This window comes from Papio anubis, chromosome 1 (assembly GCF_008728515.1).
Source record: "Papio anubis isolate 15944 chromosome 1, Panubis1.0, whole genome shotgun sequence".
NCBI classification, from domain to species: domain Eukaryota; kingdom Metazoa; phylum Chordata; class Mammalia; order Primates; family Cercopithecidae; genus Papio; species Papio anubis.
The window spans coordinates 45,078,661-45,094,526 of NC_044976.1; the positions used below are offsets into that span (position 1 = coordinate 45,078,661).

General features: G+C 46.4%; 1 protein-coding gene across 7 annotated transcripts in view; it reads right to left on the bottom strand.

Moving 5' to 3' along the window:
- MKNK1 (MAPK interacting serine/threonine kinase 1) overlaps positions 1-15,866 on the bottom strand; it is a 47,150-nt gene that overhangs the window by 14,524 nt on the left and 16,760 nt on the right. For 2 of the 7 annotated variants that reach the window (XM_003891821.5, XM_021941189.2), the window contains exons 3-6: positions 10,443-10,544; positions 7,742-7,839; positions 4,101-4,180; positions 2,471-2,544 (exon numbers count right to left, since the gene is read on the bottom strand). In XM_003891821.5, the coding sequence (XP_003891870.1) occupies positions 2,471-2,544; positions 4,101-4,180; positions 7,742-7,839; positions 10,443-10,542 (352 nt within the window). In that variant the 5' untranslated portion in view covers positions 10,543-10,544. Of the gene's footprint in view, positions 1-2,470; positions 2,545-4,100; positions 4,181-7,741; positions 7,840-10,442; positions 10,545-11,674; positions 12,024-13,053; positions 13,155-15,866 lie in introns of those variants that run through there. The other 5 variants (XM_021941162.2, XM_003891823.5, XM_021941191.2 and 2 more) reach the window with 5 other exon arrangements.

Genomic DNA, 15,866 nt, shown 5'->3' on the forward strand with positions numbered 1-15,866 from the left:
GAACTCCTGACCAAGGGATCCGCCCGCCTCAGCCTCCCACACTGCTGGGATTACAGGCGTGAGCCATTGCATCTGGCCGTATAACTTCTTAGAGGCCATGTTTTCCCAAGTTTGGAAAACTTGGCGTGGGGACATGGGGATTCATCGCTTATTCATCACTACCTGTCCAGCTCCAAGTGTGGGGCCTGGCACAGAGGAGGTACCAGCTTGTATGTCTGTTAAACAAAACTGCACTGCTCTCTTCTGTACCTGTCTATGAGGAGCTCAGAAGTGAGAGCCAAAAAATATTAACAATGCTGGGGCTGATTTGGCTTCTGCAATCAAAAGGAATAAAACTGAAGGCACTTGGAGCTGAGGGGGACTCTCTGTAGCAGCATTTTCTCCCCTGCATCTGATCTCTGATCCAAACAAGAGCACAAACTTTCAAATGGAAATGCCACACCCTTGCCAGACATGTAAAGGCCTGGGAAAAGGGGGAGAAATGGGTTTTCCTCCTGAGTGTTCCCATTTATTATTGTTTTGTTGGCAATGGCTAACATTTACTGAGTAGTTACTAGTGCCATGTGCTATGGAATACTCTTGAAATAAACTGTCTTATTCTCACAATTGGACAAAACGGGTAGTATACTTATCCTCGTTTTACAGAGGGGGATCCTGAAGCCAAAAAGAAAAACGGTCGCGGAACGTGCCCAAGATTACGCACCAGTAAGGGGTGACGCCAGGACTTAGGCCCAGGGCAGTTAGGCTTCAGAGTCTGTGCAGACAGCCCCCAGCAGGACTTGTGGTCTGACTGCTGCAGGGATGGACTCTCTTGAGCCAACCACACTGGGTCTGGCCTCAATAAGCTACATTAAGTTTACTGATATGGCGACGGAGGATCCCATCTGCATGCAGCATTTCAAACATGTACTTAACAGTCAGTCATGTGTTGTTGGGTGGTGCAGGGGCAGACACAGGCAGGAACATGCGGCTTGGCTTCATGTGGTCTACGTTTACTACTAGAAGCCAGTATTTCTGGGCTGCAGGTATTATCTCTGTGTCCTAAAGATGGCACGTGTCTACTGTTTTTTTGGGGGGGGATGGGGAGAGCATGAGAGAAGGGGAAGAACTGCCAAAGACTGTTCATTTGCCAGATTAAACAACGGATCCCAATGTGCTAGGGAACATTCCCAGAAAACCGGCTCCTGACTAGGTCCTAGCTTGCTCTGCTATACTGAGCCTCGTTTTCAAATTTGCTAAAAGGAAAAGCAGAGAGTAATGCTCTACATTCTTTTTCTTTTTTTTGAGACGGAGTCTCGCGCTGTTGCCCAGGTTGGAGTGCAGCGGTGTGATCTCGGCTCACTGCAACCTCTGCCTCCCAGGTTCAAGCGATTCTCCTGCCTCAGCCTCCTGAGTAGCTGGGATTATAGGCATGTGCCAGCACGCCCAGCTAATTTTTGTATTTTTAGTAGAGACGGGTTTCACCATGTTGGCCAGGCTGGTCTTGAACTCCTGACCTCAAGTGATCTGCCCGCCTTGGCATCCCAAGGTGCTGGGATTACAGGTGTGAGCCACCGCACCTGGTCTACTCTACATAATTCTAAGACAGCCTCCAGCATACCAAATTGTTTTAATAATATTAGCAGCCAACATTTATTGGGCCCTCGGTGCCTACCAGACACTGTGCTAAGCATTTCACATGAATTATCTCATTTAATATTCATAGCAACCCAGTGAGGTAGGTGCTATCAATATCTCTATTTTATAGAAGGGGATATTGTTTGGAAAAGGTTAAGTGACTTGCCCAGGATCACATATGGCTGGTAAGTGATGGAGCGAGACTTAAGCCATAGCTGTGTTGGTTTCTAAAGCATGCTCCCTCAGCCACCAAGTCCCTCCATGTGGCCCTCCATGCAGCTCCAGACATCCTTGCAAGTGTGCCCTAAGATTGGGGGAGTGCTGGGAAGGGAAAGGGCTTCTCTGCCCCACCTCATTATGTCAGAAAAGCAACTGAAGTATACACCCCAGTGATTGTGTGTGATGGCATCTTTCTATCTGAAGGATGGCACATTCTCAGGCTTCCCTTCTATCCTGGGTCTGTGTCCCAAACAACAGGACCCTCCTCTCCTCTGTTTTAGCCTTTCTAGACTTCACAATGTATTTGAGAGCTTCCACCCCATAATTAATGTAGTTAAATAGTGAACATGTCAAAATGGGATTGATAAATCGATGACTAAGTGTATCTATATATGACTCCTATTATAATGAAAAGGCATTTATAAAATACCCACACAGGTGACATTCTAAGCTCTGCAAAATGCTAATTATCATCCTTCCCTCCGGCCTCCCTTCTCCCAAATCAAGGGCAGTTTTTAAGTCCTTCATCCTTTTTATTAGCTTGACTCGTTTTGGAAGTCTCTGGGATTCATGATGGATGATCACCACCCTGGGTCTTAATCAGAAGTCCACACACATACTCAACGGTAAGTACCTCCTTGCAATTTCTCAAAGACCAAGTAAAACCTTGTGTCATCTTCAAAGAACTCAATCAGCTCCAAAATGTTCCTTAAATAGGGAAAATAGGAGGAGAGGGAAAAGGGGGGAAATGGTATTATATATTAAAGTCTACTTACAAATATACAATGAAAAAAATATACAACACCTGGCAGTGGGGCAGAAATCAACTTGAAATCAGAATGCTTATTAAAGACCCGCGTGTGGAAGCAGCCAATGGTGTTAGCAAGATTCGGGTCACCTTATCTTTCCATAATGTTTAGTCTCTGGTGTTTTCACCAAGTCTGTGCTGTCAAACCCCAGCCCTAAAACCCACTAGGTAGAGTTATAAAAAAGTCCCGGTCACATTAAACTGAATAAAATCTGCAGCCGACTGGAAGCAATTGCGGCTAATAACACTGAATAGTAGGTGTGTGTCCTGGAGGCAAGCAGCAAATAATTACTTGCCCTCCCTCTTGCCCATAAATCACGGGGCAGTATTTACATTGCCTGGAGAAAATGGAAACATCTGTCAAATAGACTTGGGGCCTAACGTGGGCACCGCTAGACCCTAACTGCTAAGCGCTGCTTAATGAAACGGCCGCGTTCCCGGCCACCGTAGCACTTGTGGCCTTCCCCGGTGAGCACTCTCTGTCTGCCCGAGTATTTCAGTGCTCCGCCAACAAGGTCGTCTTGTAACTCAGTAGGGAAGCCACCAGCCTGGATATTGGAGGTGTTGGGGGCTTTTTTTCTTTTAAAGAATAAAATAAACCAAGTAGAGTCTCTAATGCTGAACTAAGAAGCTGCAGGGCTGAAAATAAAAATCTGTCCCTCATAAAAAAAATGCTGACTACTTTGGGAGATACCAGGCTTTTACTAGTGTGAAGGCGTCCAAATAAGATGGGCAAAATGGCCTCATTTGAAAGAAGATTGTGAAGGCAGTGCCTGGAGTTAAATCAACAGCAGCCCCCATCCTCCAAGCTTAATGACAAAGCCATCAATACCAGGCCACTGGCTCCCTGCTGACCCTGCCATGGAGGGAGAGAGGGGGAAGTGGAGTCTTAGAGGTGACCCTGATTTAAAGCCACGCTGAGAGAGCTGCTCATTTGGAGCTGGTGGTGGGCAGAATGAACTGAGGCTAGAGATGACCTGGACCCAGCTATCTAGAAGGAGTGCTAGATAAGGTTCCAGAATCTTAGTGGTATCTGCACATACGTAAATATTCTGGGAGTAGAAACTGCAGCAAATATTCTTAACAGTTCTCCTCATCTTGGTATTAAGGGCAAGTCCTTAAAGATTTCTACCAGGCAACACTCAGTCAACCTAGTTTCCACAGGTACCAAAAGAAATAAAACCCCATTTCCCCCCAACAACCACTGATTCAGATGGTTCGTTCTTCTAACTTGCCCGAACTGCTGATTATTTACAGTATTTCAGAAGACACAACAGCTCCTTAGATGTTACTGCTGCTTTTCCTTTCTCTCCCTAATACTGAAAGGTGGAAGGAGGTACCTGCCTTGTGGGGACAGGAGAGCTAAATGCTGGGGTCAGGAGATAGTAAGAAATAGCCTCCGCTTCTGTGGCCAAGCGTCCCCCCAGCGAAGCAGCGAGAATCACACGATACTCACTTGTTTCCCTGACACTGATACAGCGTCTCCACCTCTCGAAACACCCTACTTCGACTGTGCCCTGCTTGTTTTTCAATGATCTGTGGGAAGAATAAAATCTGTCATGTACACCCACCTGACTTCAAAACAGCCCACTGGCAGGAGCCCTCTGGGAGAATGCAAGGTCATCCCCAGGCCAAATCCAGTGTCCAGCAGAAGTCTGGCCTAGGCCATGGTGACACCAGCACTGTGGCTCTGTTGGCAAAGCAGCAGACTGGCCTCAGGGCTTTCCAGCCCAGCTGAGCCCGTTCCACTCTGGCCAAGCACAACACCAAGGAAGTGAATGAGGCTGCCGCCCCCAGCTGCCCAGGGGAGACTGAGGCAGCCGGCTAGACAAAGAGCTACCTTACTCAGCTCCTCCTCCTGTGGGCATCTCTTATCCGCCTTAAGGGTAAGCATTTACTGCGTCTACTGAAGGATCTTCTCATGCTGGAGGGAGAAAGGTTGATGGAGGACACCATGGGGAGGAGCTAAAGCTTTGACACCCAGCTCAGAGGCTGCCTCCATGATCCCCCTGGCAGAAGTAGGCTCTTCCTCTTCTGAGAACTTACTCTTTGGCAGACACTGTGTTAAATGATTTATTTATGGCTGGGTGCGGAGGCTCACGCCTGTAATCCCAGCACTTTGGGAGGCCGAGGTGGGTGGATCACCTGAGGTCAGGAGTTCTAGACCAGCCTGGCCAACACGGCGAAACCCCGTCTCTACTAAAAATACAAAAAAATTAGCGGGACATGGTGGTGGGTGCTTGTAATCCCAGTTACTCAGGAGGCTGAGGCAGGAGAATCACTTGAACTAGGGAGGTGGAAGTTGCCGTGAGCCGAGATTGTGCCATTGCACTCCAGCCTGAGTAACAGAGTGAGACTCCATCTCAAAATAAATAAATAAATAAATAAATAACAATAATAATAATTCATTAACACAATCTCAGTTGACCTTTATGACAACATCAAAAGATAGGGAGGTATGAAATATTTGCCCTTAGTCCAGAGCTGACTCCGAAGCCCTTGCTATCCCACACCTGCTCAGATGCTCTAACTTCTTCGAGGACCTGGAGGCTTTGTCTCTCCTGTGACACCGTGGGCTGCTCCCCCTCCACACCTTTACCTGAGATGCTTGGCAAATGCTGACTGAAGGAACAGATAAGCCAACAGATGGGAGGGTGGTTTCCAAAGGGACTGGCTGCCTCTGCAAAGCTCTCTGGACCCATCTGGAGCCTCAAACCACTGCACACCGAGCCTGTGGGCAAATCTGCAGAGCCTAGCCCTGCCTTACAGCTCCAACGTGCACAGTGGGCAGCACAATGACATCCTCTTGAGACTTCAGACTTCTCCAAAACGATGTGGCACAGACATCCATGATTAACTATACTTTTCTAAAAAAGTCTTTGACTGTAAACCACAGTGGGCCCATTTTCTGGGTAGAGAGGTGTAGTGCTGGGGAACAGAAGTGATTCAACTTCATTCCCCAAGCATTTCAGATCAAAGTTATGAAGAACTTTCTAGCAGGCAAGTTTTCCACAGCAGTCTTCTCTGAGGAGGTAATGGGCTCTTGCTACTAGAGATGGGAGAGTGAAACATGGACAACTATCTGGGCAGTCATAGAGGAAATTCAGGGTTAGGTTATCTTGAAATTCCATTCCAACCCTGAGACTCTAGGATCAGTTGGGTGCCTGTAGGAAAAGCTGTAATAAGCTAAGTATTGTAGAGCCGTGTTGGGAGAAGTAGCCCATCTCTAGGGAACTTTGAAAGAGTAGGGGAGAGAAGAAACATGGGCAGAACTGCTGAAACCAAGGAATTGCCAAGCCAGAGTCCAGTGTTTGCCCCAAAGATGCTGGGGGGACGTGGAGGAAGGGCCAGGTTTTCCTCCCATTATCCAACCTTGAAGAAATAAACCTCTCATCCATAAACGTATTTAAACCTTTGAAAATCAGTTTATGTTTGTGGTTTTTACCACATTTAGACAGATATATCAATTTTTTTTTTTGGAGACAGAGTCTCCCTCTGTTGTCCAGAGTGGAGTGCAGTGGCGCAATCCTGGCTCACCTTTGCCTCCTGGGCTCAGGTGATCAGCCCGCCTCAGCCTCCCAAAGTGCTGGGATTACAAGTGTGAGCCACCACGCCTGTCCTAATTTTTCTATTTACACTTAGGCATATGTTTTAAAAATCACTTGTAATTTATACTGATCTGTTTCCCAAAAGAAATTGAGATAGTGCTCTTGTTACCATGTGAAGCAATACTCCAGCTGGAAGGAACGTGGCTTAGCAGACTTGCTCACCCTTCTAACCCGCAGCTGGGACTGTGGAAAGTTGGTTCAAAGAAGAGAAAACATTTCCTTCAGGATCCCATTGGGCTGGGATTGCCAGTGTGAGGTGGCACTTGACCTGGTGGCTCAGGTGGGTGATTTGAAATCAGCTTGGATTTAAAAAGACCCTTTCTCTAGGTGAGTAGTCCTCAAACTTTGGTGGCTATGAGACTCACATGGGGAAGCTGGTCAAGCCACAGAGATCCAGGCCCTATCCTACATCTGGAAACCTGGATCTCTGTGTGCTTTGTTAGAGCTCTAAGGGCTTCTAATACACAGTAGCGTTCACAGCTGCCCTTCCTACATCAGTAGTCCTCAAGGGTTAGTGAGTGTCAGAGTCACTAGGGGAGTTTGTTAACATGTGTATTGCTGGGCCCACCCCTGTTTCTGAGTTGGTACTTCTCAGGTGGGGCCAGGTAGCTTCTATTTCTAACAAGTTTCCAAGTGATGCTGAGGCTGGTCCAGGGCACACATTTTGAGAACCAATGCTCAAGATCCAGCTGTTCTTCCATGTGGACAGGGCAAGCGGAGGCACAGAGGGGTGACACGAGCCACTCCAAGGCCTTGCAGCTAATTAAAGGCAGCAATGAGGCCAGAGGCCACTTCTCCTGCCCCAAAACTGAGCGCTCAGTCACTTTAGGTTTTTTTTCTTTTCATTATTTTTTCTGAGATAACATTCAGATGTTACCAAATCAGTCACCTTAGTTTTTAATTCTCACTATCATGCTAACATCTAACACTTGTATAGCATTTTGTGATGTGTAAAGTGTTTCCACCTCTCCCAGAATATTTTAATTTTCATCTTCATAACTGCCTCAGGAGACAGAAGGGAAGGTATCATCATTTAGAGATGTAGGAACTGAGGCTTACAGACATTTGATGACTCACCCAAAGTCAAACAGTTATAGTTTGTCAAAATAGAAATTCAGGTAGGCCTTCTAATTCCAAATCTGATTGTCCACTCCCTGAAGTTGACTTCATTTGTCAGAATAATGAGAAACTTACTATAAGCCAAGCATTGTGCTAAGCACTTTACCTGTATTAACTTATTTAATCCTCACAACAATTCTACATAGGTTCTAGTGTTACACCCATTTTACAGATGAGAAAACTGAAGGACACAGAGGTTAAGTAACTTGCCCAAGGTAACACAGTAAGTAAGTAGAGAAACCAAGATTTGAATCCAGTGAATACAGCTTCAGAGCCCCCATTCTTATGGAAAATAACATTTATTTGGTTCAGGATGAGCTAGAAATGACTATTTGCAAAGTAAAGCCTGGCATTTAGCTGAGACACTCACTTTGACGGCATACTCTTTGCCATTCTGTAGGCTCACGGCACCTTGAACTTTGGCATAGGCTCCCTCTCCAAGCAATTCAGAGGTCAGCTTGTACATATCTAGAGGTGAAATGGATGAGAGGAATAACAAGATGAGTCACCCTACTGCAAGCTCAGATGGGAAGAACTTCTGTGGCTCAGCTTCCCTGATCAGACGACACAGGCACCCGATGACTCTAGCACTCAGTGACAAGGAAGACAAGTAGCTTTCCCAACCACCTCAGGACCCATTTTCTCAACAACAAGACCACGTACAAGGCATCCTGTTCCTCATTTTAGAAATGAGGTCAGCAAAAGGGTCTCAATTCAGCACATACTTCCTGAACATCTACTATGTGCCAGACAGCATAACAGAGTAAGGAATAAAATAAAGGCCAGGTGCAGGGGCTTACACCCGTAATCTGAGCATTTTGGGAGGCCAAGGCGGGAGGATTGCTTGAGGCCAGGAGTTCAGAACCAATCTGGCCAAACACAGCAAGACCCCATCTCTAAAATATATATATTTATGATCTCTCTCCTCTAAGGGTTGCAGTCCAGTGGGGAAGACAGACACATACACAGGTGACCCCAGAATAAACCAGGCATTGGTAAACACTATCACAGAGGGACAAGGTACAGTAAAAAAAAAAAAAAAAAGTTGAGGGAGGAAAGGGTTAAATACATTCAGAGAGGCTGGGCACGGTGGCTCACGCCTGTAATCCCAGCACTTTGGGAGGCCAAGGTGGGCGGATCAAGAGGTGAAGAGATCGAGACCATCCTGGCCAACGTGGTGAAACCCTGTCTCTACAAAATACAAAATTAGCTGGGTGTAGTGGCACATGCCTAAAGTCCCAGCTACTTAGGGGGGCTGAGGCAGGAGAATCACTTGAAGCTGAGAGGTGGAGGTTGTAGTGAGCCAAGTTAGCGCCACTCCACTCCAGCCTGGCAACAGAGCGAGACTCCATCTCAAAAAAAAAAAAAAAAAAAAAAAATTTGTTCAGAGAATCTGGAGGATCCTCAGAGAAGGGGTATGATTTGAATGAATATTCATGTACTCATTTACTGACCACCTATTATGTGCCAAGCTCTGTGTAAGCACTGGCTATACAAAGGAGAATAAAACACTGTTCTATTTTATACCCCATACAATGGAAGTCACTGGAGGCTTCTGAGAAGTCTGCAGAAGTCACCCACAGGAAATAGACAGAAGTAGGATGCAAAGGATGCCTTGAGGTTTTTAGGGTACTGAGTCATAGCTGTTCTAACAGAGTAATAGATCTGGGTTAAAGGAATATCTAGATGACCTGCCCAAGCTTACAAAGGGCACAGCTCTTTGAGCCGCTTCCAAAGGACGCCACATCTCCATCATAGCACTAGCTGCCTGACCTCACCCCACTCAGCCTCCACTCTTCAGCCTTTTCCTCTTGAGGCACCTAGCATTGAAACCACAGCCAGAGCTGAAGACATTGCACCCATGAATTAGATTTTATCACTTTCAGTCAGGAGAAGTCCTGTCATTGCACAAACTGTCCTTAAAAAACAGGAAGTACTCTCTCGTGTTAACTGAAAGAGCAAAAGAGCTGTTGATTAGGAAACTATTTGAAAACCCTTGGGATCTTTGTCTCTCCCCGATCCCCATCCCCGACACATACAAACACACACACACACACACCCCTGCTGTTTGAGTTAAAGGCAAACAAAAAAACCCTGCTGAAAGTACCTTCTTGGTTCCACCATAGTTTGGTCTTTCAGTTGTTTATAAGAGCAGATGGCACACTGTTATTTGTAAGTGTTTTAAATGATGTGCTTCTCACAATGGACACGTTGGCATTAGCCCTTTACACATACCAGGATAGGTGGGTGACTGGAGGTCCCATATTCCCAACCCATAAAGTGCTTGTTATTGGAACTACTCTGCAGAACAGCCAATTCACTAGTGTGTCTGGAAGGCTGGAAGGAGGGACCATGAGGGGAAGCTACTTCAGACCTCACAATGAAAGAAAACAAAACAGATGAAGTGGGGCATGTTACTCCTAGGAGTAGCTACTGATGCTTTTGGTGCTTTGCACAAGTGTCCAATCACCCCATCACATGGCCATTGATAACAGGACCCACACTGAGCCTAGTGCCTTGCACATAGAGAGTGTCAAAAAATGTCTGATGACCCAGTATCGTGTCTACGGAACACAATATGTACTCTATAAAATGTAGTCAAACACATACAGCATAAGTAGCTATAATCTGAGAGACAAACTCTCTGCTTATAGGAGACTCAAGTTTCATTTGCGGCCATGGCCTTTGGTATTTCTCTCTTCCTCTTACATGGTTCTATCTCTCAGCAGCCCCTCCAGGAATAGCTGAGGGAAGAATCACACCTGAAAAAAGGGTGGAAGACCCCAGGCAATGTCACTGATAGATAGGTCTTCCTGTTCCCTGAAAAGGAAGCAGTACCTGAGCCATTCACAGGAGGCCAGTGCATCATCTGAGAGCTTTTTCCATCCCCGCTCTCTTTCTGTAATGCCCTGTGTAAATTCCCTCATCCCCATCTTATCTCCCTACCACACAGATAACCACCAGCCGGCTCTAACTTGACACATTCTGTGATCTGGATCTGTGGCTCCCGGAATGCTCCTCCCATACTTGGGGAGCTGCAGGCCCAGACATAGGGGAGTTGTGTGACCAACCTTCAAACTTTCCTGGCAAGCAGTCAGTGGCCCGGGCCCTCCGCTTCTTCTTCCTCCTCCTGTCACCATCTGCGATGGGAAGGGGTTCGCTGCTGCCCATCTCTGGGAGATATGAGGAGAAGGAAGGGAAACATCACTGTACTGATCAAGCTGTAAATTTACCCAGAAGGAAAAAAAAAAAGGTAGTCGGGGGAGGACCCAGGAGGCTTACACTGATGGTTTTTAAATATCTGTGAAGACTATTGATTTGTTTTGACCTAGGAGGAAAAACTAAAGGCAAAGCCATTATGGGAGATCATTAACTGTGGAAAGGAGCTCAGACAGGCAGGCTAGATTAAAAGAAGCCAGCGGAAGCCTGCTTTAACCAAGCTCATTAGCGCATGGATTTAGATCTGCCACCGGTCAAACCATATTTTCCAAACAGAACAATGATTCCATAGGCAGAACATGACCTGTGACATCCTCCAGCCTCAGCATCAGAAAGGCAAAACTGAGGGAGCTAGGCAAGAAGGGGGTTGCGAGCAGGGGTCCATGCAGATGAGTCACAGGCTCAGCAACATCGCTATGGATGCGCACAGGGCACAAATGGCCTGGAGTGGAGACAGCCTCTGTGAAGGTAGCAATAGGGTTGGGGTTCAAAATGGCCCCAAATTACTTCATGTCCAAGAGCACGGACTTGAGTGCCTATGGAGCCTACGGCATCCTCTCCTCCCATAGCTCCTCCACCAGAAGGGCTGCAGGTAAGGCCCATTCAGAAGTCGGCAGTTGACAGGTCTGCGCCAGGCTGCTGGATGAGGTCACTTATTGCAAAAAACCTTATTATCTCTCATTGGCAAGCACCTGGCTCCCCATCTTAAAGGGAGGATTTGTCAGGCAGGCATTCAGACACTGCACAGATTGGGCAGAAACAGGTCAGATGGAAAGAAGAAGCAGGACACTGAGATGGGAAAGAGAAAAGGAGGAACAGTGAACCAGTGCCCAATCGCAGTCCTGTTTCTAAGACACTCTAGTATGGGCCTTTCCCTGTTAAAGATAAATTACTTATAGAACATGTCATGCCCCTGATCCAGAGTGGAGCCTTAATACTCTTTGCCTGCAGTTAGAAATAATAAGATTTCTCTGAAGTCTCTGGGTCTAAATCCCCACCAGGGTGATTAAACCTTTACATCCTTCTAAAATAGAGGCACTCGAGTGCTGATGGGGTATACGACGTGAGAGACTTTTAGACCAACCTTCAATAAACACAGGCTCTCGGTTGTTGGTGTTGTTTTTTTTTTTTTCCTTCTTTTTTTTTTCTGAGAGCTTTTAAAATGGAAGCTGGCTCTTCGCCCATTGAGGGGAAAGGCCCACTCTCTTCTCAGAGGATCCGGCGGCATACGACCAGAGAAAGAGCAAGTCTGCTAGGAAGACTGGTTAGTGCCCAGGCAGGTCCATACACTGTTCTCAGAGGCAAGTACATGCCAGCCATCAGGAGAAAGCACACAGGACGGCACTTTCAACACCACAATCCAGACAGCACAGTTACGCAGCCAAGTGTCTGATAGCTCAATTTAGGCGCATTCTTCCATCCATTTTGGGGATCTGATGACAGCACATTTTTAATTATAGTTTAGAATGGGGAACAGATAAACACATGGATAAAAGAAATCCACAGAGGATCTCAAAATATAACCGTAGCCAAGAGCTTCAAACACAAGATATATCTGGGGACGGCAACACCCTATGAATTCAAAGAATTAAACATCTGGCTAGGCACCGTGGCTCACGCCTGTAATCCCAGCACTTTGGGAGGCCAATGCGGGCAGATCACTTGAGGTCAGAACTTCGAAACCATCCTGGCCAACATGGTGAAACCCTGTCTCTACTAAAAATACAAAAATTAGCCAGGCATGGTGGCGGGTGCCTGTACAGTGCCAGCTACTTGGGAGGCTGAGGCAGGAGAATCGCTTGAACCTGGGACGCAGAGGTTGCAGTGAGCCAAGATCACGCCATTGCACCCCAGCCTGGGTGACAGAGCGAGATTCTGTCTCAAAAAAAAAAAATCAGCACCTCAACACCCACCCTCACCAAGGTAAATTAAAAGGAAAAAAGCTGCCCAAATGTATGACACAGTGGGAAATTCAGCAGAAATAAAACGCAGGGTCACTTATTTCAGGAGCTCAGGGAGGGGGTGCTGGCCATCGGGGCAGCAGGCTGAGAAGGAGGAACCACTGTCTCTCTCTCTTGCCCTGACCTTGAGTGCAGTCCAGAGGCAACCCGTGTCCGCATCTATTTTCTCATCAGCACCGCAGGCCCAGTGCAGAGGAAACAGATTTGGGTTTCAGCTCTTTCTCCTTCCCCTGTCCACACTCTGATGGAGGGCCCCAGGACAAGCAAAACAGCCGAAAGGCAGGCAGAGCAGAGGAGCAGCAAGAGGACTGGAGGCATCATAATTCACAGGGGACACTCAGGCACATGACTTTAATGAGAAAACCCTGTTAGCGACAATTTATACTTGGTCTTTACCACAGCAGGGCTGAGGGAGCCTCTTGTGCGAGAAGCATACCTCAGAGCACTGCCACACACGTAATATTAGATTTTATGGCTTCACACACACACAAAGATAGAGTACCTGGTATATTCTGCATGGATTTCAATGAAAGAGGGTACGCCAGAAGGGACAAATGGTTAAGACTTTCCTTGGAAACGGAACTTGGAGAGTTGTTTCTGAAACTAGGAAGGAAAAAATGTAGGAAGATGGGTGAAGTGAAAGAAACATGCTTAGTTTCCCTGGTTACAAAGGGGGAAGAGAGAGGTGTCATAATCTCACCAAAGCGTTGCTAGTTGCCCATGTGGAGCCTGGCCACACACTGTTTTCATCACAGAGTCCACTAGCAGGTTTGTGGGGCCTTCATTCACCAGGCACACACTCACGGGATAAATGCTGCCTCAGGGAGTGGGACCCCCCCACAGTAAAGCTGCACCTCGGCTCACCTGCTTCCCTTGGCCTAGGAATTCTTCTTGGTCACCAAAACCCAGCTCAATAGTCCCCACCCTTTTGCAGCTCCCTGATAACCCCAGATGAGTTAAGGTTTCTACAAAGACTTTGGAAGTCTGTTAGGCGCTATGCAAATGGAGGGTGTTACTGAGCAGAACTAGTAGTTGGTGCTCCATCCTCTGTTCCCAAACACCCTGCGAGAAGCTCCATGAGGGCACTGATTTTATTTGGTCTTGAGTGCTCCCCTGTGTTCCTAAAGGCCGAGATTGTCCCCTGTTCACTTGTTTCTCCTACAGATCATGGCACAGTGTCAGACACATAGCAGCCATCAGAAATTGCACTGAAATGGAAATGATATGAAATGACGTGCATACTGTTAGGTGCGGGGTATGTCACACTGGCCCTTTAGGTACCAAGTGCACATCCTGAAAGAAACATGGGTACAACTTTGCCCTGCAGACAATGCAGAGTAAGGCTACTTAGTTCTATGAATCCAGTTCAGGAATTCTACTAATTCCTGGATAAACCCCCTTTCAAAAAAGGGTCTAGAACACAAAAGGTCCTTCACTTTCTTTTCTTTTTTTTTTTTTTTTTGAGATAGAATCTTGCTCTGTCATCCAGGCTGGAGTGCAGTGGCACGATTTTGACTTACTGCAACCTCCACTTTCCGGGTTCAAGTGATTCTCCTGCCTCAGCCTCCCGAGGAGCTGGGACTACAGGCGGGTGCCACCATGGTGCCTGTCTAATTTTTTGTATTTTTTAGTAGAGATGGGGTTTCGCCATGTTGCCCAGGCTGGTCTTGAACTCCTGACCTCAGGTGATCCACCTGCCTTGGCCTCCCAAAGTGCTGGGATTACAGACATGAGCCACTGCACCCGGCCAGGTCCTTCACTTTCTAAACAGAAGCCTGGTTCTTGCTACAGGATTGAGCAATGTGTCTGTTATGATAGAGGAGGAAGTGGGCACTTCTCAGTTTTCAGGCAGATCCCAGCTGGTCTGGAGGCTCCCAGCACTTCCGCTGCCTCCAGCCCTTGCCTTCCTCTTGGGAATGGCTCAGCGGTCCACCACGTGTCTATTAGTGGAGGTGGAAGTGGAACTGAAGCAGCAGCAGGCTGCTTGCTGACAGGGAAGGCACACAGGCTTGGCATCAGGAGAGCAAGGCAGAAGCCCTGGTTCAGATATTACAACAGAACCAAGGCCAAGTTACTCTGCCTCTTAGAGTCTCAGTTTCCTCATCTATCAAATAGGTTTAAAAACACACCCACCCTGTCTATCTCACAGGTTGTTGTAAAGACCCAATGATGGCCAGGTGCGGTGGCTCACACCTGTAATCCCAGCACTTTGGGAGGCCGAGGTGGGCGGATCACCTGAGGTCGTGACCAGCCTGACCAACATGGAGAAACCCCGTCTCTACTAAAAGTATAAAATTAGCCAGGCATGGTGGTGTATGCCTGTAATCCCAGGTACTTGGGAGGCTGAGGCAGGAGAATCACTTGAACCCAGGAGGCGGAGGTTGAGGTGAACCGAGATCACGCCTTTGCACTCCAGCCTGGGCAACAAGAGCGAAACTCTGTCTCAAACAACAACGACAACGACAAAAATACCCAAAGATATACTTCATATGTTTCCAAAAACATATGCACATGCACAGGTATGTATGCATCTACCAATAGAGTAGAAAGACTAGACGGAAATACACAAAACTGCTAATACACATACAATTTTAAAAAGCGCCAACTATGTGGATATTTTGTACACATTATCTCTAATTCTTATCATAATCTCAAAAGGTAAATATTTTTGCCATATTTCAGGTAAGGAAAGCTCAGAGCAGGCAGCTGGTAGATTAAATAACCTACCCAATGCCAAACATCTAGTTAGTGGTTTAATTGGGATTCAAACTCAATGCTGCTCTTTCAAGTCCAGACCATTTCTAATATATAATAGTTTTCTCTATGTGATGGGGTGATTTTTATTTTCTTCTTCTTTATATTTGCAATATTCTCTTAACTTGTATACAGTGAAATTTATTTTTTACGCAATTCTTGTTTAACTCACGTTTTATTTTTAAAAAAAGTACACCATAATCTTTCTCTAACACATATTGAATTTGGTATCTGATTTTAGTTTTTAAAAATGTGTCTGGATTTCTCTGTATTAAAATTCAACATTCAGTGATGAAAGAAACATTTTAGGAATAATGGTGCCTTGAAGATACTAATTTCACAATCATTCAAAACAACCAATGTTATTTTTTTAAAAATGCTACTTCTTAAAAGTAAATATTTTATAAAAACAAATGAAAAAATGTGCTGAACATTGGAGCCTGAGAGCTACAGCTCTCCTCCACTGCACGAACTGCAGCAAGCTGCTTAGCTTCTCTGAGGATCAGTTTCCTTGTATATGAAACGAGGTAAGCAGAAGGCCTGGGCTGTCCACGTCACAAG